The 25,700-nt window shown below is 43.7% G+C and overlaps 1 protein-coding gene across 1 annotated transcript in view; it reads left to right on the top strand.

Moving 5' to 3' along the window:
- The first annotated feature begins 1,318 nt into the window (after nucleotides 1–1,318).
- The window catches only part of EPHA4 (EPH receptor A4), a 155,289-nt gene continuing 130,907 nt past the window's right edge, over nucleotides 1,319–25,700 (top strand). The window contains exons 1-3 of the mRNA XM_053390006.1: nucleotides 1,319–1,472; nucleotides 4,968–5,035; nucleotides 10,655–11,318. Coding sequence (XP_053245981.1) covers nucleotides 1,379–1,472; nucleotides 4,968–5,035; nucleotides 10,655–11,318 — 826 coding nt within the window. The 5' untranslated portion in view covers nucleotides 1,319–1,378. The remainder of the gene's footprint in view (nucleotides 1,473–4,967; nucleotides 5,036–10,654; nucleotides 11,319–25,700) is intronic.

The raw sequence follows: 25,700 nt of genomic DNA, 5'->3' as shown, positions 1-25,700 counted from the left end.
CTCCTTTCTCCCCTCGTGGACTTTTCCTTGCGATCACTCCCTGCGTATGTTGAAATGTATGCAAGATGCCAGGGAGGGAGGGAGGGGGCGGGTGACACCCGCTTCATCCGTCGCCTGCAGTTAAGCGAGAGCGGGTGGTGATCCACTCGGAGAAATCCTCTCCAAAGAGATCTATCTATGCCTGGATATTGTGGGTTTGCCAAGAAACGGGCACCACACGCCATGCACAATTTCCTGCGCCTCGCTTCCTATTGTCTTTCCTGTTTATCAAAAAAGTTTTCAGACGCCTCCCGTGCCGTCAGTTTCTCTGGATCACCGGGATCGGCAGCGCAGTGTCGGTGTGTGACCCTTTCGTTTACTGTACTTGCACAAAACCGGCTTGGCCGAGAAGCCGATTAAAAACAGTCTGCCTGTCAATGGAGAGACTGGGGTGGCGGAAAAATAACTTGGCTGCTCAGTTAGTGCTCTCGGTTTGGAAAGGTGACCGGCAGCTTATTGCAACAATACCGCGCGCGCACACACACACGGGACAGAAAACCCATTTCCTCCTTCCCTTCCACCCAACCGTTACCCTCCACCCCCCCCCCGGGAAGATCTTTCATCCAGAGATTTTTCTGTCCGGAAAAAAGGATCGCGATCTAAACCCGGGTTTAGATGGCGAGGAAACGGCGCGCGCCAGACAGGCAGGTACCCCGTGCGCGAAATCATTTCGCGCCGTATTGGTCACCGCATCCTAGATATTATCTATCTAAATATCATTCAGATAGTCAAGTTGTTTGCTGTTACTGTTATTCTTAGTCTCCTGTTAAAGGAAACTGTGGAGAGGGGAGTGCAGTTGATTCATCAAAGATTTAAAAAAAGAAAAGGAGCCGCTTTGCTAATCGCTTCTTTCCAGAGGAATCCGATCCAAAACCTCGCTTGTTTGCTCTCCAAAAAAGAGCCCCGGGAAACTCGGGCTCTGTACTGACGCGTGCCGGGCGTTTGTGTGTGTGAAGTAACGAACACGGAGCAGCGTTTCCCTGCCCGGCTCGGAGGGATTCTTCAGCAGGACGGCGGGGATGGCGATGCCTGTGGTCGGGGAAAGGCGAGCCTGGAAGAGAGAGGATCCGTCGCCGCTCAGACACTTTCGCCCCGTTGGACAAGGAGGCGACGGGCGGGAAGGAGGCGCGGCTTGGGACGGGGCGGGGCGGCGAGGGGGACGGGGCGGGGCTTTCTTCCCGAGCAGCGCCTCCGACAGGCGGGCGGGCTTGATGGACGGCTGTACGTCACGGTCCCTCCCCCGCCCCCTTGGCAATGTCTACAGCCTGCTGCACTCCCAATTTAAGCATTTATTCCACTGGGATAGAGGAGACCGGAGCAGCGCTGGCACCAAAAAACCATGGCTGGGATTGTATATTTCTTCACCGTCTTGCCGCTTCTCTTTGGGATTTGCGAGGGGGTTACCGGCTCTCGGGTATATCCAGCCAACGAAGGTGAGTGGGAAAATAAAATTTAAAAAGCGACGGGGGTTGGTGGTGGTTGGTACCCCGGGCCGATCCGAGGCTCCATCCATCTCCTCTTTATCTCCGGGGTTTGGGGTGCTTCCCCGCAACACCGTCTTCCAGCGGTAGGGACCGTGAGCGGCCGGCAGCGCGCGCGCTTTGCAGGACGCGCTTGTGGGCAACTTGTGCGGCCAGGAGAAAGTTCGACCCAGGCGCCTCCTTCCGGACGGACCGAAGGACGATCTCCCGGCTGGGCTCCCTCCCTCCGTGCCAAGCGAGGCTGGACAGCCGAAGGGGAAGCGTCGTCAGGGTGCTTCTCCACCCACCTACCCACCCGTCCTGCTTCCTTTTGCCGGAGCTTCGCCCCGCAGCCAGACTCCCCACGTCCGCCGGCACCATCGCGTCGCCCCCTGGACGGCGAGAGGTGGAAGTTTGGAGCGGCGGCGGCGGCGGGGTGGACTGGGACCGCCTCGGATCCTCGCCTTGCTGGGGAGCTGCGTTTGCCGCAGACGCGACGTCCCGGCGCGCGCGGCGCAAAAGCGCGTGGGAGCTTGACCTGGATTTTCCGAGATGCCTGGAGCCGACCTGCTCGCAAGTCACGCCGCGGGACCAGCCACCACGCCAGGAAAAAAGGCCCTTTTTATTTTGCGGACGGGGCCAGATTCTTCCCTTTTTACACCCCTGTAAAATCTAGGTTAGAGCCCTAAAGTTCAAAGCAAGCCTCGCTCCCTGCTCTGTCCGCGCGCCCTCTTGCACCTCCTGGCTTGCTGCATTCCGCGGAGGGTGTACGAACTGGGCATTGTTGTTGTTATTAGTCTTCGTCTTGGAAAGATGATGAGGAAGGAAGCCTAAAGATCTTGGTGTTCATAAGACTGATGTTACGTAACCCGGGACACGCGCGCGCTTACACACACTCTCTCTCTCTCTCTCTCTCTCTCTCTCTCTCTCTCTCACACACACACACAGTTTCCTGGAGTACCTGTCTGGCTTTGCATGCATCCAGGTGGCCTGCACGTTCCTAAACCAGCTCGACAAGAAGGGGTGTGTTTGTCTGCGCTGCTCCCTGTTTGTGAGTGTGTGTGAGAGAGTGATGCCCGTGTGTGTCCATCTGCTCGCGATTTGGCTCCTACAACTCCTAGGGCAAACCTGGCCATGGTATAATGTCAGAGGCCTGGAAATCACCTGGTACAGAAGAACACAGATGCAGGCAATGTGCAGTTTAAACTTGAAACCAAGAGGCAAAGCATTTTGCAGATGGATTTGCCTGTGCCTGAGATATCCCTACACTCTTGCATTTTTTAAAAATGCAATGCTCTGCCCCCCCTTCTCCCTTCTTTTTCATCATTTTCTTTGCCATCAGCAACTCAGCCACACTGTCTTCCCACTTTACTCTTTTCCTGGTCTTGTTTTCCGTTCATTCCAATGGATGGAAAAGCCTTGTCCTCTCTGGTGCAGGAGCGCTGGACCAATCTGAGAAGGCTTTGTCTCTTTCTCTGTCTCTCTTAAAATAGTTTTTGGTTGGTTCTTTTTGATCTTCCAAAGGGAGAAGAGGCAATGTGTGCAGAATTTGCAAATGATCATCATTGGCTTAAAAACAACAACAAACTAAATAAAATATAACCATTCCAGTCAGAAAGGATGTTGCATTTGTTTGTTGTAGTTTGAAACCCTTATTTATGATTTATTTAGAACTTGTGGTTTTTGTAGCCTCACTATGGGAAAGGCTGGAGGGGGGGAGAGGAACTGAGGGGCTGAGATTTCATTGAATGTCTCAGTGTCTTTAAGTTAAATCTGTACCAGGGGAGCCATTTTTCATGTCCCCACCTCTTACTCCATCTTTAACAAGAGGCTTAGGAGGTACAAAGAATGCAGTGGTGGGCCTTAGTACACACTTAGGTTCTCTCCCCCCCCCAACCTTTTTTTTTTTTTTGTTTCCTACAGAATTAATACTCCCTCCTCACTCAATGCATCCAATCTCTTACTCCTAGAAATATTACCCTGGAAGGTGGATTAAAAGGAAAATACACCTGTTTTTTTCTTGCAAGTGTCATTAAACACCCAGAAGGTGGTAACAAAACATATTGGGTTCAGTGTTTACGGTGGCAGTGATACACCAATTTGGATTACACTATATGTCAAGCTGTGTGCTCCACCTGCTTCACCGACATACCCCTAAGAGATGTGCAATTCATGATGGAGGGTGTAAACAAGGACATTTATTACAAGACAAATGAAATTACTTTCATGATACTTATTATTGGAGTGTCTACATGTTACGTACCCCATTTTCCACCACAGGTATATATAAGCCTGTCTTTTCACTGTTCCTCAGCTTTGTAAATCCTTAGCTCTTTGTGAGCAATAAAGTCCCCTGAAGACGACAGTGCTACTTTCTTCACAAGGCTGTTCTGCATGGCTAAAACCAGTGGCACATCTACATGGGAATAAACCCCATGGAACACAGTGGGGCTTCTGATTCAGTGCAGATAGGATTGTGCTGCATATAAATGAGAGGGCTAAATAGAAGCATTGCTTATCAGTAGTAAGTTTTTTTATTTTTACTTGATTTCTTTAAGTGTTTACTCGCCAGGCCGTTGGCCTTGCAACACCTTTTGTACAGTTGTGGGGCGTAGCTCAGAGAATGAGCTGTGAGCATGGAGGTTCTCAATTCATAGAATTGTAAAGGAACCCAAGGGCCATCTGTTCCAACCTTCTGCAATGCAGGAATATTTTTGCTCAGTGTGGGGCTCGAACCCAGGACCCAGAGATTAAGAGTCTGTCAACTGAGCTATCAGTCAAGAGGTGACTCTAGGATAGGGTCAATGGGGTTCCCTCCAGAAGTTGTTGGATTCCCACTTCCTTCAGCCCCAGCCAGTATGGCCAATAGTCATGGCCATACCACATGGGATACCTTTGCACTAGGAAGGCACTATGGCAGTAGGTGCAGAATGGGAATACTAGATCTGTCTTGCCCTGTAGGAGTGTTGTAAAGGTTACCGTGATGTGTGTATCACATTCACCACTGTGGAAATTCAGTGATCCATAAAAGAGTTAGTTGCATTTAATTAACAAATTAATTAACAAATTAACCACACATAACTGAACCACACAAATGAACCACTCATTAACTTCCTCCATGAGAGCTAGCAGTAAGTCTAAACACAGTGGTGCTTACTCCCGAGTATGTGAGTAAAGATGATTATGAAGTATTTGGGCAGGGATCTGACTAAGGGGCTCATTTCTGATTAATGTAACTTTTTTACTGGATCACGGCCACAACGTTTGAATAAATATTGATCTCTGATTGAAAGTAGTCCATGACCACTGGTGTGACTGGTTAAAAAACAAAGTGTTGATATAAATCTTGTCTGAGTGAGGATCTTTCTCTTCACATTTGGAAATAGTCAGGTAATTTTTTTCTGAAAACTTCGCCTGAGTTTCAGTAAGTGTAACTTGTCATTTATGTTTGTTTCCCCCTTCTTGCAGTTACCTTATTGGATTCCAGATCTGTTCAGGGTGAACTTGGGTGGATAGCAAGCCCGTTGGAAGGAGGGGTAAGTTCTGCATCCCTATCTGATCATCTAGGTAAAATGGAATGATTAGTACGTTTCTGGTGAATCCTAATGGCTCGATTATTGTTGATTGTGGGGAGAAGGTCACATTTCTTCCATAGCCTGTGATGTGAATTACTTTGTTGGAGAAACCTTATACTCCCAATGCATAGCTCTGTCAAGAAGGAAACCGTAGAGAGTGGAAAGAGACTTTCAGAATCTGATCAAAGAACGCATATTTACAACCCAACCCTAAGAATATTTATCCCAAAGTATAGTTCAGTGAGGTTTATTTCCTTGCAAGGCATCTATGCAGGCTCACTCGGGTGCAAGTATCTGAGGGTTCAGTGAGGCTTACTCCAAGGTAAGTTTGCATAGGATTGTGGCCTTAGATACAATAAATGTCTACACTTGCTTCTTCCAAAGAAGTGGAGTTACATTGAGAGCAGGGATGGGGAACCTGTGGCCATCTGGATGTTGCTGGGCTCTAAATCCCATTAGACTCAGCCAGCATGGATGATGGCAAATGGGTTTTGTTGTCCAACACCTTCTGGAGGGTCCATTGTTCCCAAGCCCTGATTTAGGGTGACCACTATCCAGTTCCCAGACAGCAGGTGAACAGGATTTGAGTCAGTTTAGGACAATTCAAAAGGTGTGATGCTACCTTAATAGATTAGATATTCTAGTCCACGAGGTTTCTTTCCTTCGTTTAAAAAAAAAATCAAAATCAAAACCTCTGCTTTTGGGGGGACAGCAGTGCAGTGTATAAAGCAAAGCAGAGCAAAAGCTTCTTCTTAATCCATTGCCGAATGGTGAATGTTTAACACATTTGCAGATCTGGACTCTGGGAGAGAACGGAATCTCGGCTTAGCCAGGACTCTGTGCAGACGTTCACTCTTAATTTAGCAAAGGATTTGTAGACAAATACCATGCAGTCACTTAGTCTGCTGAAGAATTGCTGAGTAGACCCTGATTCTTACCGTAGGTACTGTGTCCCCAGCATGCCATGGGATCAGGAATTTTTATTAATTACTGGGGGTGGGGAGAGATGCAGATAGAAACCGCCACCTTATTTTCACTGCCACATATGCAGGGTGAATATTAAGAGCAATTTTGGGGGGGGGGGAGAGAGAGAGAAACAATGCACATGGTATTTCCATTCAAATATGCTCAAATCCCTTTAAAATTAAATGGAAACCTCTTCTTGCTGCACTTAGAGGCAAACAATTGATGCCTAACTAAGTCCAAATAATTAAAAAAAGCACTAAAGTTTGGAAAGATTGCCAGTTATATAATAAACAGGAAGGCAAATTCCTTCAATGGGCTAATGAAATATACTGTAGTTGGACGTCCGTCAGTCCTGTAATTAAAAAGAAGAAGAAAGGTGGTGGGAGGGGAGGATGGTGACAAATGGAAGGAATGCGAGGCTGTTTATGTAGCGATGCATTATGCATAAGCTCTGAATTAGCCCTATCATGGGAAAATGGAGTATTGTCCTGCTCCCATTGTTGCTCTGCCCGAACTTGACTGCAGTCAGGTTTTGCTCTGCCTGTGCATACTGTGCTGTCCCTGGAACCATTCCCTGCCTGCCTCCCCCAGCCCTAGAAAAGGGGAATGATTGACAGGCCTCTGGCGGTGCAGACAGCACACATTCACTGTTGATTGCCGGCAATTGCCCTCATCTTTGACAGTGGGGAAAGGTACAGCTTTATCTGGGTGAGAGTCAGGCATCTCAGTTAATCCTATACCCTGGAAAGGTCAATGAATTAGTCTTTCTTTCTGTGCACCCATGGGGCATCCCTTCTGTAGATTCAAATATCGCCATTTTGAAGAAGTCAGTAATTGTGACTGATTGGCAGAGGATGTCCCTATATTAATTTTCAAGGTGTTTGTGTGTGTATATGTATCTGTGACTTGCGTTCAAAGGTAAAGAGGACTAGTTTCAATAAATCCATGTCTCTGTGTGCTGCCTTTTCACGTTGGCAGTGGGGAAAAATCAAGAGGGCTTAGTCTTGTCTTCAAGTCTGTCTGCAGGAGTGCCTTGAAAGTGCTTTCGTATAGCTGCATATGCTGCAGATTTGTTTCAAAGCGCTGGGAAAAGTAACACTTCTCCCTCCCTCTGCCTTCGAGAACACCCAAAGGTATAGAGCCTTCACAGGTCAGCACGGCCTTCATTTTATACTGTGTATAAGCTCACTGTACGTTGCAAAGCCCTTGGCTCCGCCCTCTTTTTATGGATCCAGAACAGGTCATTCCTGAAGTGTGAAGTATTTTATGTGTTAATATGAGACGTTGGAGATAAAAATAGGCCACTTTACCAGTGAATAGCGCTATTACTAAATCTATAGTAGCCCTAGAGGAATGAATGTGTTACATTATAAATTTAATTAATGATTTACCTTTAAAATTCACAGTTGAAAGGAAATCCTGGGTCTGGAATGCTTTTACTGTGGGATTATTAAACCATGGGAAGAGTTGGTTTAGAAAGCTGAAATGGAAAAAAAGAGAGGAAGTGTTTGTTTTTGACAACACATTTAACGTTTCAAATTTATAACGGTTGGAAATGTGGGGGGGGGGCATTTATAGTATTGGGCCATTTGCCTCAAATATATTGAGGCAAATGTCTATAAATAAACAAACACCTCTTGTCAAACAAAAACCAAAAGGGAGAAAGTCAGAAGGGTTTTAGCAGCAAGGAGCTACTGAATGCAGCCATGTTCCTTTCATAGACTTCAATAGGCTTTGGAGCCAAACTTCTTTTGTGCAAAGAGGCAAAAAGGAAATCCCATGGACAATTCTTATTTCCCTCTCCTCTTCCTTCCCTCGCCCCTGCACAGACTATAGGCTGATAACATGGAAAGTGGTGGATCATAAAGGGCAGGACTGTAACACAATGCTCATTTCATGGCAGTTGTAAATTAGAGAACTCTGTTGCTTACATCATGTTAGCATTTTACATTGATAAATGTCTTTCCAGTTTTCCCCTGGTTATTGATTTATTTCCCTCTTTCCTTTTTTTAAAGAGGTGTGTGTGTGGATTTGCAACCATCTTCTCTAGGCAATAAGTCTGATACGATCCTTTTGACTCTGGTGACGGCCAGAGATCTATAAACTGACCCAGCTATCAAACTAGGTTCTTTTTAACCTAAACAGGACCAGAATGGTTACAAACATCAATGGAAATGTACAGGATGCATTAGAGTTGTAGGCTGGGTCCTACAGTGTCCATTTAGCAGAGCATGTTTAATACCTGATTGCCAGGAAGGTGGATTCTAACTGTTCCATTTTCCCCCCACCCTCCGCTCCCTGCATGCTTCATTGTATAAGCTGGAACCTTAGAATTTAGCTATTATTTTGCATAAATGAAAAAAAGGTCCTTCCCACCCTTTGAACCTTAATTCAGCAGAACGGTGCTCCTTTCTCAAAAAGAAGAGACAGAAAAGGCCTCAGCAGTAGCTTTCTTTTCTGTATCATGTGATTAACATAATCTCATTTAACAATGTTCAAAGCTCTTATTGACCACTTCCACTCTCCTTTTCTTTTATGATATGTTCATCACACTCCTGCCGGAATGCAGCTTGATAATACAGAATCTAATTCATTCTTAATCAAAGTTTCATTTTTCTGTGGGGTGGTTATTATCACGTTTGGCATTCTAATTTTTTTAAAAAACCAGTCCAGAATTTAAGAAGAAAGCTCACCTTTCAGTTAGGCAATGCAGGTTTGTGAGGCATGGTCTGTTGCTCCATTGTTGCTATTAGAGTTTAAGAATGTAAAATTATGTTGTCCTGAGGTGCCTTAAGCCAGAATGCTTGAAATGGAACCAGCGGGTGCAAGCCAGAAAAAATATAGGTATGCTTGCATTTCACTGCAATCGCTCCAAGGTGGTGACTATAGAGATAGAAAAGCAAGTGGCGCTGTGGTCTAAACCACTGAGCCTCTTGGGCTTGCTAATTGGAAGGTCAGTGGTTGGAATCTGTGTGACGGAGTGAGTGCCCGTTGCTCTGTCCCAGCTCCTGCCAACCTAGCAGTTTGAAAGCACACCAGTGCAAGTAGATAAATAGGTGGCAGGAAGGTTAATAGCATTTCCATGCGCTCTGACACTCATCATGGTGTCCCGTTGCACCAGAAGTGGTTTAGTCATGCTGGCCACATGACCCGGAAAGCTTTCTGTGGACAAACACTGGCTCCCTTGGCCTGTAGGGATGAGCACCGCACCCCATAGTTGCCTTTGACTGGACTTACCCAGGGGCCCTTTGCTGTTTTACGTTTACCTCAGAATATAAATACAGAGAAGCAAATGATATATACACACAAATATATTATATTTTATGGATTGAGAACTTCAGATAGCTCAGCTTTTGCCAATCTGGTGTCCTGCAGATAGTTTGGATTACAACTCCCATCAGCCCACCAGCATGGCTATGCTGACTGCGCCTGATGGGGGTTGTAGTCCAAAATTACTGCAGGGGACCAAGCATGTGAAGGTTGAGTTAGTCTGTGCAATGGACGTAATAGGTATTTGCTGATGGCTGAAGGTGGTTGAATAGGGCTGGAGCTGGGCATTATGAGTAGTTCTGGAAAGTGAGAGAGGATCAGTAAGCGGTTGTAGTGTAATAGCTGGGAGTTGTAGTTAATGGAATTGTGGATTCTCCTCTGCTATAACATCACTAGGTGGCTTAGGCAAGCTGCTATTCTCTCAGCCACAGCCAGGGTCTCTCCCTTCTACATCTGTAACATAATGATTCTGCTCTATATTTCAGGGGTTGCTGTAAGGATGACTGAGAGAGGAGGAACAGGGGAAACTGCTTTGCACCAAGTTAGACCATTGGTACATTGAGTTCTGTGTTGTCTGCACTGATTTACAGTGTCTCTTCAGGGATTTAGGGAGGGGTCTTTTCCTAGCCCTACCTAGAGATGCCAGAAATTGAGCCTGGGGACCTGAATGCAGAGGTGTTTTGCCACAGAGCTGCAGCCTTTCTTTCCTTTCCATATATGCGTTGTTGTTTTATCATAGTCACCAGATAGTATTGCAATATCCTGCATAGATATTGAGCCGATCTTGTTCTCGTTTCCTGTTTTGCCACTCATGTTGCATGCAACAAGTTTCTTATAGTGCAATCCCATTCTTAATTCCTCAGAAGTAAGACATATTTGGGCTTGTTCCCAGGTAAATATGTATAGGGTTGACACCTTATATCTTTGTATCTTGCTTTAAAAAAATAAATCAACATTTATATGCAGAGTAGAATACCTGTTAAGGTTGCACAGTGTTTGGGTTTTATAAGACTCCCAGTTTACGAGGGTTCATTCAGATCATGGTATATTAAGGTTGATTACAAGCTAGCATATATCCGTTTTTCTTTGGAAAATATCACTTTCCTGAGGTCTTCAATTAGGCTGCTATTAAAACCTGATTTCCTTTTCAGTATATGGCTTTATTTTTGCTCATGTGTTTGAAGCACCCTGTATGTTCTGATTTTTTTAATGGCTTCCGGTATAAAGAGAAATAAAGGAAGCCAATTGGGGGAGAGAGGAATTAATTTATCTGGCGGTAGCAAGGTTTGATTATGCTTTTCACACTCTTCCCGTCTCACGTTTGTCCCTTTTGGTTCTTCACAGTGGGAGGAAGTGAGTATTATGGATGAGAAAAACACTCCGATCCGCACTTATCAAGTCTGCAACGTGATGGAGTCCAGTCAGAACAACTGGTTACGAACTGATTGGATTCCCCGCGAAGGGGCTCAGAGGGTTTATATTGAAATCAAGTTCACACTCAGAGACTGCAACAGCTTGCCAGGTGTCATGGGGACTTGCAAAGAGACTTTTAACCTCTACTACTACGAGTCGAGCAACGATAAGGAGCGCTTTATCCGCGAGAGCCAGTTTGCTAAGATTGACACCATCGCGGCCGACGAGAGCTTCACTCAGGTGGACATTGGAGACCGGATCATGAAGCTCAACACTGAGATCCGCGACGTGGGGCCCCTGAGCAAGAAGGGATTTTATCTGGCTTTCCAAGATGTCGGCGCTTGCATTGCCTTAGTGTCTGTCCGCGTTTTCTACAAGAAGTGCCCGCTGACAGTCCGTAACCTGGCCCAGTTTCCGGACACGATCACCGGGGCAGACACGTCCTCTCTGGTGGAAGTTCGCGGCTCTTGTGTGAACAATTCCGAAGAGAAGGATGTGCCAAAGATGTACTGCGGGGCAGATGGTGAATGGCTGGTACCCATTGGCAACTGCCTGTGCAATGCTGGGTATGAAGAGCACAATGGAGAATGCCAAGGTAGGGCCCCCCTGCATTGTGCAGTTCATTAGGGACTGGTGTTCATAATTGAATCAGAGATGAGAATCGGTGGAAGGCTGCCCGTAATTAGCAGTCCCTGTGGGATGCAATGGGATGAAGGGGTCTAATGAGGAAGTCCAGTAGTTCCAGGTGGCAGGGCTAAGGACTGCATAATACTGACAGAACAAATGGCACCACCATAATCGGCAGAAGGCAGGGCACATTTGCTATCAGAGGGTAGATTAGAACTGGCTTGCATCTCCCCATTCACATTTGAATGAGGATGGAAGCCATGTTATCTGAGCCAGTGCTGTTTAAAGGGGCAGAATCAATTTCTCTTCCTTTCTTTTTTTAAAACGTGAGATTGCTATTCCGGCTAAAAGAAAAGGCACAGCAGCAACAAGCTGTCTCCTCCTTCATGGCGGAAGACAGAAGCTTCTTTTTGTTTCTCAGGGGCCCTAAGGAATGACTCTTTAGTGTCTCACTTGATAACTTTTCACGAAATAATCCTTGAATACGTGACATGGCTGCTTTTGTGAAATATTTTTATTTCTCAGAAAGTCTCCATTGTTTCCTTTACAAAGGAGCATGCTAGGAGACTCTAAGAAATGCAAGAAGTCATCTGTTTGCCCCCCCTCCTTTCCCCCTTCTCTGCAGAATTAAGGATTAAGGTTCTTATAAAAGGCAGCTTATCTTAAAGAAAAGAAAAGGGAGGGGAGATTTAAATCGCCTTTGTGGGTGCCTGTGATTTTTAGTTATACATTATCATGATTTTATAAATAGGTTATTACTGATTATGGACTTGATTGCCCCCTTAGTCGCATGTTCAGGATCAGTCTCTAATGGCTCTTTTTGCCAAATGAATGCCTCTTTGTATATGTTGCTAAACGGATGAGGCCCAGCGATGCCGAGGCTGATTCATTTTAAATGCATTTTGTTAAGGGTAATGATTTTTTTAAAAAAATGTGTGTGTGCAATATATGTGGTATAGGAAAAAGCAAAACATAACACTGATTTCTGTAAAATAGGTGTAAAATGGCATCTTCCTCCCGCAAAGCATTTCATACCGAGATGGTTTTATATGATCATTTATGGGCAATGTGAAGTTCATTATTATGCATTGAAATTAAGAGTTGGCAGGAACGCAGCTCTGAGCACAAACATTTTCCTTTGCTATCATACTTCCATCAGATATGTTCATGTCAGTGGGGGGGAAGCAGAGGTAGGGGGTGGGAGAGATGAGCATATCTTATCAGCAACACAATTATGAAAGGTTGGAGTGAGAATTGAAAAATGAATTGCATGATGACAAGGCACATGTCTTGAGTAAATTATTCTGTCTCTTGGAGTGGGCAGGAAGTTGGAAACCTTTGCATGTCAAGAACAAACAAATTGTTACCAACATGCAGATGTCATTCTGAGTAGATTTTGGGGGGAGGGAGGGAGATGTGTTAGCATCGAAAGAGATTTCTTAAAATTATTGCTGTTTTTCCTAGTTTGTAAGCAATACTTCTTTCATTTTATTTTTGCATGGTTTAGCTGGTGGGAGAGCAGGTGGACCAAATTAGAAAGTTGTGCTTTGCAAAGAGATTACTCTGCATTCTGCTAAAGTGGGTGTTAGGGGCAGTATTGGCTAACCCTGATTGATGCCAAATTAAAACACTCCTTAGTCAATGACCCACACATTATTATCTAATCACATGACAGCCAGAGTGTTGTGTGGGAGAAATCACTTGTGATCTTTTGGGGCAGGAACTTCAGGAGGCCCCCACATTTTTTAAAAAAAGCAGTAGGTGGTTGAAAGTGACATTGACACAGAAAATTCTTGGTAACTCTCTGTTCGGCTCTACTGGACTTACGGAAACTGATTATTCACACCTTAAGTTAATGACCAATCCTGATGAGATCATGTATAAAAGGAAGAAAGAAACCTTTTGTCTTTTGCATCTCCTGTGTTTTAAAACCCTCCCATTAAATGTTCCATTGGAAGAAAATACAATCCAGCAAGCAGTCTTAAATTGTTAGCCATTTCATCAGTTGTTGATTGTATTTTCCTTGCAAAAAAAAAAAAAACATTTCTTCCAGTTCCAAGACAAATGTTTTTCTCACTGTTCCCTAAGCCCACAGGCTTTGCTATGAATCACTTGTTAATGGCCATGTTTACTTGGAATCCAAACTATTAGTGTACAGGTGAATCAGATGACTTTGGATTTGGATGCTCGTGCAGAGGCTGAGTTTGGTTATTTGGTGTTTGTAATCACTATTCTTGCCCTTTAATATTTTTGTGTGAAAATAAACACCATCTAGAGAGCCAAAAGCATTGTTATAGAACTGGGCAGCCAGCTAAAGAGAAGAAAGAAAGCCATCTCAAGTCCACAAAAGCTTATAAAAGAGTAAGCTTGGAGGGCTGTGAACAGGTTCCAGACTGATTTTCCAACAGCATGGCTGTGGCAGGACAAATGTAAGAGTAGGTCACAGGTCATTCACTTCCTCATCCATCTTCCTCCCGTGATCCTGAGGTCAGAGTTAAGATTGATTAAGATCTTAAAAGCTCGACAAAGGCTTGGTGGGCAAAACTGGGCAGGCTGGCTGATGGGTGTGGGTGTGGAGGCAGAGGGTGCCCCTGTTGTTTTGAGATCTAACATTGCTCATCTGCTGGAGTCTTCAGAACTTTGGGGACCAAAAGGTATTTCCTACTGGCTTCCTTTCATCCAGCAGTGTATGTTAATTGAGTTTTTTTTTAAAGAAAGAAAGAAAGAAAGAAAGAAAGAAAGAGTGAGAAGAAAAAAAAGACTTGTCGAGTCTACCAGGTGATGCCTGGGTAGCACCCCAAAGCAGCCGCGAGTTCATTTAGTGTCTGGATCTTGAATAACATTTTCTGTAATGGAAACCTTGTTCTCTCCCCCGATCCCTATTCAGTTGTCTCTTCTAAGTAAGAAGAACGTGTTATTGGGGTTAACAGAAGCTTGAACTTGCTGAGTGGTTTCAGTGAAGGAGAGCTATTCTGTGGGGACTTGGCAGTAGTCAAAAAAAGAGAGCAGGGAATCAGGGAAGAAGCAGGATTCCATAATCAATAAACAAAACAAAACCCAATAATCTATTTTTTACGAGTTCTCCACTACGTCTGTCTTTAAAATTAGCAATCTATCGTTGTGAGAATCTTGCTCGTGTGTGCTGAAAGTTGCACCTGTAATTTTAAATATAAGTAAAGGAAATATACACTTGATTTCCTCAATCTTATTTAGCAACCAGTGTTGTGCTTCAAAAAGAGAATAAGAACTGCATGGGAAATATTATTAATGAAACATGAAATTACCTTACATTCGAGGCATATCTCAAAAGCTAAGGTAATTACTGCTTTAAGTGCTTTAAGGGGGGAAAATGTAGCTGTTTGCTGATGCTCTTTTGCTAAAAGATGCCATTGGTGATTAAAATGGTTTTGTTACACATTAGCTCAATGTGGTTTTGATTTTTGTTATGTAATTTCCTTATCAAAGCAAGTAGATGTAATATATGGAAAAAGCAGAGAAGATGCTAAATCAAGCAAGTAATAGAATTGCAGCTCTCTGTAATTGTTCTGATGCAGTGAAACCTGTAAGTTAAATTTTATGTATCCCATTTAAGGTCACTGCACCATAAAATCCAGATATTTTAATTACATTTTGCATAAACACCCCAAGATTTCAGCATTTTGTTGTGTGTATATTCTCTTTTAGGAAACTTACAAAGCCAATTGGCAGAACATCCCACAAGGTTTAAGATATGTTTTTGAAATCGTCTTCTTTTTGCCAGGTTTGGGATTTCCCTACTGCCTTTGATAACAGGATCCTTAAGCAGGAATAATTTAGATGCCATAAAATAAATACTCATATAAGAACTTTTTGTTGCACTAGGGGAGTAAAGTTTGCCTGTTGTTCCTAAACAGGAATTCACCCTTTTCTTTTCCCTATAGAACATATCTTTCAAATGTTGATGCCTGTTCTGTAGACAAATAGCATATACATAAAAGCAATTCTAAACTGTAGTTCTGCTTCTTCCTCTTATTGAAATCAACATTCTCATGAGTAACTTTGCGTATCAGCTTTTGGATGTATCCAGGATAGCAAAACGATCTGTAACATATGACTTGTAAACAAAGTTGCTTGAAAATAAGGGAGTGCATCTTTGTGAGGGTATGTATGTGTGAGCATGTGTGTCTGTGTGTATAAAAGATCAAACTTATTTTTAAAAAAATGGGGGAAGTTTTTTTTTTTAAAAGTAAAAATTATTTTGAGACAAATTTGTGGCAGGTGTTTGCTGTTGGGTGGTTGTTTTTCCTCCACTGAAATGTTTTGTAGTCCATCTTTTTCTAAATGTGAATCGTAGCAAACTCTGGGCTAAGGTTTCTGAATAGTATTCAATCTTTCCAGTTACAGTGAACGAAATCTTGTACGTTCTTTCTAAGTTGTAGCATTGGCCATAGAAATACAGCCTGGCTTTTCCATGGGCTATTTGTCTGTGTTTGGTCCACTGATCTTAGATCTTTATTGGTGCTTTGAGGGGACTTGATAAAGGAAGACTTCAGCCATCCCTTATGTCTTTTGAATCGCTCTTTCTCTCACTCCTCCCTACATTGCCCTAAACTTGTGGATCAAACTCTGCTCTCATTTCATCTGATTCTTTTGATATACTTTGTGGGAGCAGGTGAGGTCACATAGTTTCATGAGCTGGAAATAATTAACACTTCCATGACTAAATGGTCACTTTATGAATATTCAGGATCTGCTTCACTCTCCCTGGGAAGCAAACATGTTGGTTTCGTTCCCATTGCTCCCAGTGGAGAGGGATGAGGTTTCCCCTGTGAATGCAGATTGTCAGCTGTCTGGCCAGTTTGCCTTTTGCATGCAGCAGATTCCTCATTTGCATATTTTGTATACATCCTCATGCAAAGTAGCCCACCCATTTCCCACTTTCACAAAGGAGATAAGCGCTTCCTTTGGAAAGTCCAGAGGAGAAGCTCCTTCTATTTATGCAGATCCTAAAGTCTTGGGTTTCATGCAAATGCATTTGATCGAAGCTCTTTGTTTAAGAGATAGGGAGTGCATATTTGCCCACCATTCCTCTTTGTGGCCCAGTCTTTCCACACAAAAACCCACACAGGCCTTGAGGCCCTCTCGGCCTTATGGGAAATGCTGACTACTGAGGCAATACAAAACTGTTAGACGGAGAATTCACACTTTAGGTGTGAACTTCATCAGTGTTTCCAAGGTTTTGTGAATAAAGGGACACTGAGTGCAAGTCAACTTGGGTAAAGTGGTGTTGTGTTAAGCCTTGCTAAAAGGCAAATCAAACCTGATGGATAAAGAATTGAAATGGCAACTTTATGAAAATAATATTAGTTTGATCAACTTAACTAAAATTACTCTTGTTTACAAAAAATAATAATCTTAAAAGAGATGTTGCCCTTTGTGATGCATTATATATACAGTTATTTTCTTTTTAAAAATATGATATTCTGGGCATATCTATCTGGGCCCCACCTGCATTATACATTGAAAACAGTATCATAACACTTTCAGCAGTCATGTCTCCCCCTCCCTCCAAAAAATCCCCCCCCAGGAATGATAGTTTCTTAATGGTGCTATTTTTCTCTGGGAATTATAGCTCTGGTAGGTGAACAGGGGTCTCAGATGGTCAGCATCCTTAACAAACTACATTTCCCAGCATTCTGGTGTGTGTGTGTGTGTGTGTGTGTGTGTGTGTGTGTGTGGCTCAGTTGGTTAGAGCATGGTGCTGATAACTCTTAAGGTTGAAAGTTTGATCCCCATATGGAACGGCTGCATATTCCTGCATTGATGGGGGTTGGACTAGATGATTCTCAGAGTCCCTTCCAACTGTGATTCTAGGATTCTAAGACCTGACTGTTTGAAGTGGTATGATACTGCTTTGAAATTTATAGTGCAGATGGGCCCTCAGAAGTGAATCTCTCAGAGTTCAATAGAACTTGCACCTAGCAAAATGTGTAGGATTGCAGCACAAGAGGTTTCCCTAACACCTCTCCCCTCCTTTAATGCATTCACTTAAGACGACCATTTGCCGATGTACCTCAAAGCCACAAACGCCACAGCCCTTGACCCACATGACACCAGCTAGCCTGTGGCAGCCTACATGTAACTTGTAACTTTATTAAATGGTGCCCAAACACAGGTTTGCTTGGGACAGTTTGGTTGAAAGGTTTATCGATCTGAACTATGGCATCTGAAGCATGTACACACTTCATTTACAAAAGAAACCCCCTCAAGTATGGATTGTTTTCATTTTGTCTCTTGCAAATCAATGGTATGAAATCAGAACCAAAATCCATGCTAGATCTATTTTCTCTAAAAACTAACAGGAAAAGGGCATATTTTTTGCCCCCCGTGAATATGCACACAAAGCTTTTTGATGTGCAATTAGCGTTTAACTCAAAGTTAATTTCACAGAGCAGTAAACTGCAGAGTGTCAGGCCATGTGGCGTAATTAAGCAGAGGTTTAAAACAACAAGGAAACGTGCAGAAGCTTCGATTCAGGCCTGAGCAGCGTTGAAGGAAGTGAGACCATTTGCTTCTCAGTATAATTGGAAGGGCTATTAGGATTAAATAATACCAAGAGGCACCTTTTGTCTGGCTTTTGGTTTAACCTCTCGGGAAAAGTAGTTTCCATCTAAAGAATTTGTGTGCTGCTGTTGTTGTTCTAAAGTTATGAAATCGAGCACTTCCTCTAAGCTTTCTAGATCTTTTGTGGCCCAACAAGAAGAAAACCCAGGTGGGGGGGGGTCCAGGTATGGGCTGTTTAAATGGTCCCAGAGCAGACCTGAGGGAAACCTCCCTGCACCCCCAATGGCCAATCTAGGGAGCAGGCTTGGATCCAGCTCCTGATAGGTACTGTGGGCTTATCCCCTGCCGCCTACCCAGGTCAGACTATGACCTTGAGCTCCCTCATTGGGGGCCCTATGGAGTGCCTCCATCACCCTGCACCACTGCTGCACTGAGAGGGTGAGCGGACTTGGTTTAATCTCGCAGGAAAAGTACCGTATTTTTCGCTCTATAACACGCACCCGACAATAATACACATGTAGTTTTTAGAGAAGGAAAATCCGTAGGCATGCCACCCGTAGGCATTTCCTCCATAACACGCACAGACATTTCCCCTTACTTTCTAGGAGGAAAAAAGTGAGTGTTATGGTGCAAAAAATATGGTAGTTTCCATCTAAAGAATGTCCTGCTGTTGTTCTAAAGTTGTAAAATTGAACACTTCTTCTAAGTTTTCAAGATGGTCTGTGCACCTCTTCCTAATTAAAAATGTCACTGGATGCAGTCATATAGGTCCTGATTCACACACCAGATATCCTTCGACTCCCAAGTTCCCATCAGCCCCAATCAGCATTGCCAATGGTCAGGGATGATGGGAGTCGGAGTCCAGCAACATCTGGATGGTCAAAGGTTCCCCAGCCTAGCATGCAGCATTTTATATTGAAATACGGGAGAATCCTTTATTATGCAGAACAGGTGGCATTCCTAAGCACATTGATATAAATAAGAATGGATAGTGATGATGTCTGAGAGCTGCATACAAGTCCTGGGAATGACAAAACTCCTTTTTTCTTATTGTATCCTAATGATCCTTGGCTTCAGTTGGGCCCTGCTTTGAAGATATGCTCCCTCCCAAAGTCATAGCTGCTAATCCGAAAGTAAATGACACATCCTCCTTATAGTTATGACCTCAGTGCTATAAATGATTCAGAACCTGACATTCCTGCCTGTCACCTGGCGTTTCTGTCGATTTATCTGTAAGTTTCCGGGCCTCAGGATTTTGTGGGTTTTGGCCACATCATTCCAGGGGACCCAGTGCAGCAAGTGCCACTCCCTGCTAATGGAGGTTGGGTTCAGGCTTTGAGAAAAACAAATGCAAGATGCTGTGGTTCCCTTAGCTGCTTTTGGAAGTGGCCTTTGGGTGCAGGAGTCTGAGTGGGATCTGATTTCAAAAATGGGTTTGCCAGGCAATGGCTGGAGGTGTGTTATGCATGTGTTAATCAGGGGAAATAATGCATGCAATTTGGCACTGAGTGGCAGGCTTGAGTAGCAGATAGTATCTGAGGTTCTGTCTACAGGTTATTGATGGCTGAAAATGGGGGCAAACGGATATCTAACATGCATGTGATTACCTCTCCTGTCTGCTTTGGTTGTCATAGGGGGCTTTGATGCCGTTTCAGAGTAGCATTATGGAAAGAATGTTAACAAGGTACACCTTTTCTCAATCGTAGTACTTGCAGTAGTAAGGAAACTGCCTTGAACCTTGTGCTGTATTGATTTTGACAGCTCTGCCTAGGAGTCTCCTTTCCTCTAGGAACTAAATTGGTACCAGCACTTGCCGAGCATGAGCGTAGAATTGTTAGACAATTAAAACAACAGCAACATTGTGAGTATTTTTATCACCTTTGTCAGCTGAGCAAAAGGAGAGATTTCATTTGCTCCAATCCCTATGCATGAGCATATTCAAGGAGTGCTCATTTGCTCAGGAGTGGTGGCAAGGGGCAGAGAGCTTGAGATCTCAAACATTGTAACAGAATGCCGGACTTGGAAATGGGAGGTAGTGGCTCAGTTTACCGGGAGGCACATTATTCCAGTCTCAGTTCCCATCTCTAAAATGTGATCGCCAAATTTTACATGGGCATTAAAAGTGCTCTGTCGGTGAGCAAAGGCCAGATCACCTGGTGAGATGAAGGAGGTTTGTGGAAAATGGAGGGAATGAGACATTTCTGTGCTCAGGTTTAGGTCCAGACTAATGATCTTCATTCTAACTGCTTTTAAGCAAAGCCAGACTCATCAAAATCTGTTCCAGTATCCTTAATAAGCTACGGACTGCCAGCTGCTTAAAATCCTTAAAGCATCATTTGAAACAATTCCATTGATAAGGCTAACTTCTCTTATTGGCAGGGATACTTTACTCAGCAGTCATGCAAACCACGGTACAGTGTCTTAATTATCCAGATAATCCTGTTTGCTTGTATTTTTTTAAACTATGAAGTGCTAGGTAATTATTCAATTCTTAATAGAAGTCAAATGGCAATGTAAACAATAATTAGGATGTTAGACAGACTAATGCGCTTCAAAGCAAATTGGATTTTTTTTTCATACTGTTCAGCATGAAGTCCCATAAAGCTAACAATTTAGTTTCAAGGAAACAAGTTCCATTTTGTTCATATTTTATGGTGTTATCTCTTCATGCCTTGTTTGAGAGAATAACAGTTTGTCCCAATGAAGCTGCCTGCTCCAGAGCCAAATGTCACTTTAACAATCGGCTCCCTGCAGTTTGCTATTTGGCTACGCTCTCCCATGGCTCCAGATTGGTTCTTTGTCTGTTTCAGTTCCAGCAGGTCAGAGGTTAAACAGAATACTGATTTCCTCCCACAATATTGACGGCAGGTAAATATGGCCAGGACTGGTGTTTGATTAACATGCAGCCCGTGTTGGAGAGATTTGTCCCCCGGTCTCTCTTTTAGGCAGAAGATGTGCTTACTTTCAGATTAACATTTCCCTCCTTGGCTGTTCTTTTCTTCTGAATTAGATGACTTTGAAAGCAGCTCCATTTCCCTTTGATGCATTCCCCCTAAGCCTTAAGCGGAGAGCCTTCGAAAATTCGGGATGCGTTTGAAGAAGTCAAGGTTTTCTTTTTCGAGAAATGGAGATCTGGATTAAAACTGTTGGGCTTCCCGCTTCTAGCGGCGAGAGGGTCTAGCAATCTAGATCCCCAACTTCTCTGAATTTTACCTCATTGGGGGGAAAAACACCCTTTGTGCAAATGACCCAAACAACAAGTGCAAAGCAATTACAGTTCTCAGTAATTTTCTCTCTCTTGTCAACTTAGCGGTTATCGAGCATTTCTCTCTCCCTCTCTCTCTTCATAAATAGTTCCCGAGACAGTTAATTAAATCTTGTCTTTGTCTCCATTACTTCCATTGTATTCAGCCACGACTCAAGGGCAGCTCTCACTGGTAACAAAGACAGGAGGAAAGGACGCTGCTTCTTTCCCCGATATTTTAATCATGGGGTTGTCACACAATAATGCTCTTGGGTGGAGGGTTTTGTTTAGTGGGCACTTCGTGTTCTCACCAGCATTTGAGTGACTTGAACAATTGTCTCTCTCTGCCCGCCATCAAGACTTCTTAAGAAAGGGTGCTAGTGTTCCTCTGCAGTGAGGCCAGTAATGAATTACAGCTGTTTTAATTACACCTACTTTAATTGTTTTCCCAAGAAGAGCAGGTGTCTTAGGAAACAACAACAACACAGAATGAGCGAAATCCATCCAAAGGGTTAGATATTCCTGTGTGTATATGGGTTGGTTTCAAGGAATGCAACCATATATTTTTGTTAGCTTCCATTTTTATTTTTATTTTTAAATTCAGCTCTTGAGGCTTCTCACCAGGTCAGAACCACAGAAAAATTACTAATTCATTAGCCTTGCTTTCCATATCAGACCACAGATTAGTTAATTTTGTTTTCCTTAAAAGCCTATTTAACTTTGGGTTTATTCTTTCTCCCTCCCTCCCATCCACCCTGTCTTCACCTACCAGTGCTTGGGGCAAGTAATAAAAGTTTAAAGCAGCTGATGGGGTGGAAGAATATTTTGCAGGGGAATCCCAATCCCACAACTGCTTAAATTTGACTGAGGAATGGCAAATCAAACAGCAAAGCCCTTCTGGAAGGTACACACCAACAGTGTACTTCTATGAACTTGGTACTTGTAGTGTAGTTATTTGTTTTCTCCTTTTCAAGGGTTTTCTGTAGCTGAAAAGGGCATTCCCACTTGGGAAACAATTTCCTTTTGAAGTGCCCAGCCTGTCAATGATTGAAACCACCACAAGGCAAATTAGCATGTTAAAAGAACTGGATCAATACATTTCTCTCCTCTTCACTCCCCACTTCCTATATCTCTTCTTGGCGTGTGAGAATTTTGAGTACCTTCAAGAGTTCTCCTCTCAGCAGAGGAGCCAGTTGGTGTTTGAGTGTAACAAGTGGTGTGGGTAACAGGAGATGTACCTTGGTCAAACTCTGGCCGCTTGATCCACTTCCCAGACTCAAGTACAGTCTTTTGAAAATGGATTCAAGGAAAATTGACAGCTTTGGGAAGCACAGTCAGTTCATGTAATTATGGAGTGGATTAGAAAGTAAGTGTAGGGAGAAACAGGAGATCAATACAAGGGCACAAGTTGACTGAACTCATCCTTAGATGTTGGAGTACTCAATTTTGTAACATTTAGCATGAGTATGTAGAAGATTTCTTTGGGCTTATCCAATAGGCACGTAAACACACACACACACACACACACACGCGCAAATACAAATGAGGCAACAACCCTACTGTTTTATAAAAAGTGCAGAGACCACAGACTTGATAGATAAATTAACAGCAGTGCTGTGAACTGTTAGAAGCAGTCTCCTAGTTGAGAACAGCAGGAGTTTCCTAATTGTTTTAAACAATGTGTGCTTTGTCGCAAAGGGATTGTTTTTGTTTTAAAGGAAGATGGAAAAACGGCAGCCACATGCCACAGATGCTGGCCACTTGGCTGGGTTTCGACAAGGCTAGGAAGGTCAACCGCCACCCTCAGAGACCAAGGGCGGTGAATAAATTTAATTAATAAATGGACACATTCAACCCTACAGAACTGTTGATGAACCCATGGGAAATGTTATGCTTTTCACATGTGCTCTTCTTTAAGAAGAGCTTGGTGGTGCTCAAAGGCTTACAACTGCTCTCACTGACAAAATTTTCTCCCTGCTGAAAGTATTATTGTGTATTTCATGCCTCCCATTCTCTGTGATTAATATGGCGCAAAATTATGCCACTCAGTGACAGAGAGAGGTTTGATCCACCTCGCTAAAAGAGTTTTGACCTTGACTGCTCCTTTGGCTGTAGGCAGTACATTTAAACTTTCTGCTTTTACATTCCCATCTGTCAAGCATGGCTGACATTAACCTTACAGAAGTGTTTTAAGAATTAGGGAGTGTTTGCAAAGATGCCTTGAGGATGAATAGGGCTATATATTCCCCAGCTGGCCGGTACCTTTTCCCTGCAACTGTGCTGGTGTTTTAATTAGGGAATTATTTTGACTGATGATTTTTTTCTGGATGCACTTTACCTGATGTTATAACGGGAAATGTTTTCCTTGGAAATATATTCCTGCTTGTCTTATTTCTGGCACTGCAGTTAGTAAACGCAATTTCTTGGAAGCAAAGGTATGTCTAGCCGGCTCTAATTTATGGGATCAGATACAGTCATTGGAAGGGGGGAAAAAAAGAATGTATTCTACATTCCTAGGCACTAAAGGGAAAAAAATAGAAGCCAGTTGTGCAGGGGTGAGAATACCTGTCAAAATTCTTAGGCACCAGCATCAACCTGAACAATGATGTGCCTGGGATTTTTTTTCTCTCCCTGGCATAGATTGGAAATATTATTTCAGCACTTTTGATACTTGCAGTCTAAAGGAGGAATGACCAGCCTCTTGCCTGCGGGTCCCGTCTGACCCTCCAGCTGCTTCCAGCTCCTCTCCACAAAAACCTGTACTTCAGACAAACCACTTCAGACTCTAGATGTGAGATGGGGAAACTGCAGCCTTCCAGGTGTTGTCGGACAACAACTCCCATCCTGTCTGACCATTAGTCATGCTGTCCGAGGCCGATGGCAGTTGGATTCAACATGTGGAGGGCTACACGTTCCCCATCCCTACTCTAGTTACTTCAATTGCTGCTGGCATCTTGCTGGTCTTGTGGCACCTGCATCTCTAGATGAGCATGAGGGCCCCCCCCCCAATGCACAGATACCATGCATTTCTAAAGTGGGTGTACATGTTTAGCAAAACTGGGTGGTGAATTCCCTCCTGCCATCTCTGACTGCAGTTTTGGAAATTGAATAGTTCACCATGTGAATCGTTCTTCCGCCCTATCATCCCGACATGCTCAACTCAGATTTTTGTATGCCAGATAAAACATTCAAGCTGTGATGTTTGTAGGATAGGGCCAAAAGCTAAAAATCCTATGTGTTTGCAGACTGTAGGGTTTGGGGTATTTTTCTTCTTGGTAGCACACAACCATTACCCTTTCACTGCTCTTCATATAAAGCTTTTGCAAGTCTTCGCCCCTTTCCTTTCAAGTCCATCTTGCTCCAATCTTAAAGTGCAGAAGGGTGTGTGTGGTGTCTGTGAGAGTGTAGGGTTCCCACAACCACCTTTGGCCACACCCTGTAATGGCTGGTGCCCATTGTGGTTGGTAGGCTGGAAAGCAGGGAGCCCAACAGTAGGTGTGGACGACGGACCCACCAACTGACAGAGGCAACTAATTCTGGTTCTGCCCCATCTTCTTCCTTACTGAACTCTACAAGTGGCAAGAGGAGGGAGAGCCTGACAGGCAGTGCCACTCCTTGGAGTGGTTGTAAGTAAGAAGACATGGAGGTGGCTGAGAACATGCTGAGGTTGGTGGGGCAGTGCCCCATTTGCCCTAATGGACCAGTTTCCATTGGCCACACTCACGGTTGTTCAGCCTCTGGAGGGTTAAATACAGCTGAATGGGGCCACAGCAATTTCATTAATGTTTATGTACAGCTCACCGGGTGGGGTGGAGCTATTGTGCTAGCTTTCCAGGAAGTGGGCAATATTGCTTATTGGGAGATGGGCATCTGGAGCTTGGCTCTATGCAAATGCACCAGCAGATGTGCAGGATTGGTTTTGCTGGTTCCTCTGCACTGGCATCTCCTTCCCAGTAAGCAAAAGTGACTATGCTGCCAAGCTAGCATAGTGGACTCTGTCCCACACAGAGAGTCCCTAGTGGTGGTTTGACTGAGACGCCTGGCTATGTTCTGGTTTTTGTCTGCTGTTTTATTTTTAATTGTTTTCTGCTATGCTCATTTCACTTATTAGGAACTGCAAATAGCTAAATTTGTTCATGTGCAAATATTGCTTTGAAGTTTGTCCTTCCAAATTCAAACACATTTCTGTCAATTTGTGTCCTTTCTTTCTGGGTCCCGGCTGACCCTGTGAAGACAAAATGATTATGCAATTAATAAAGGGAGAGTCCTTGTGTTGCTGTGTTGTTGAGTAATGACTACTTCACTGCCTCTGCTGTGCAGCTTAGAAAATTCAATAGAATAGGTGATGCTCACTACGCCAAGTATTTTTAAGGGGCATGGTAGAAAACGGCATGCAATTTTCTCTCTCAGCATTTATTAATTTAACCCTGCAAGAACTGAAGTCAACGCCAGTCCTCACACTCATCTGTGCCACTTTCATGATGCCAGATTGCACTGGGAGTAAGAAATCTGGTCCTTTGCATTGGATGAGAAGGTGAAAAAATGACTCAGAAGGTGACTAGG

This window comes from Podarcis raffonei, chromosome 5 (genome assembly GCF_027172205.1).
Source record: "Podarcis raffonei isolate rPodRaf1 chromosome 5, rPodRaf1.pri, whole genome shotgun sequence".
Classification (NCBI taxonomy): domain Eukaryota; kingdom Metazoa; phylum Chordata; class Lepidosauria; order Squamata; family Lacertidae; genus Podarcis; species Podarcis raffonei.
The sequence above is the reverse complement of the archived record's forward strand: the minus strand, read 5'-3'. Positions and strand labels throughout refer to the sequence as shown.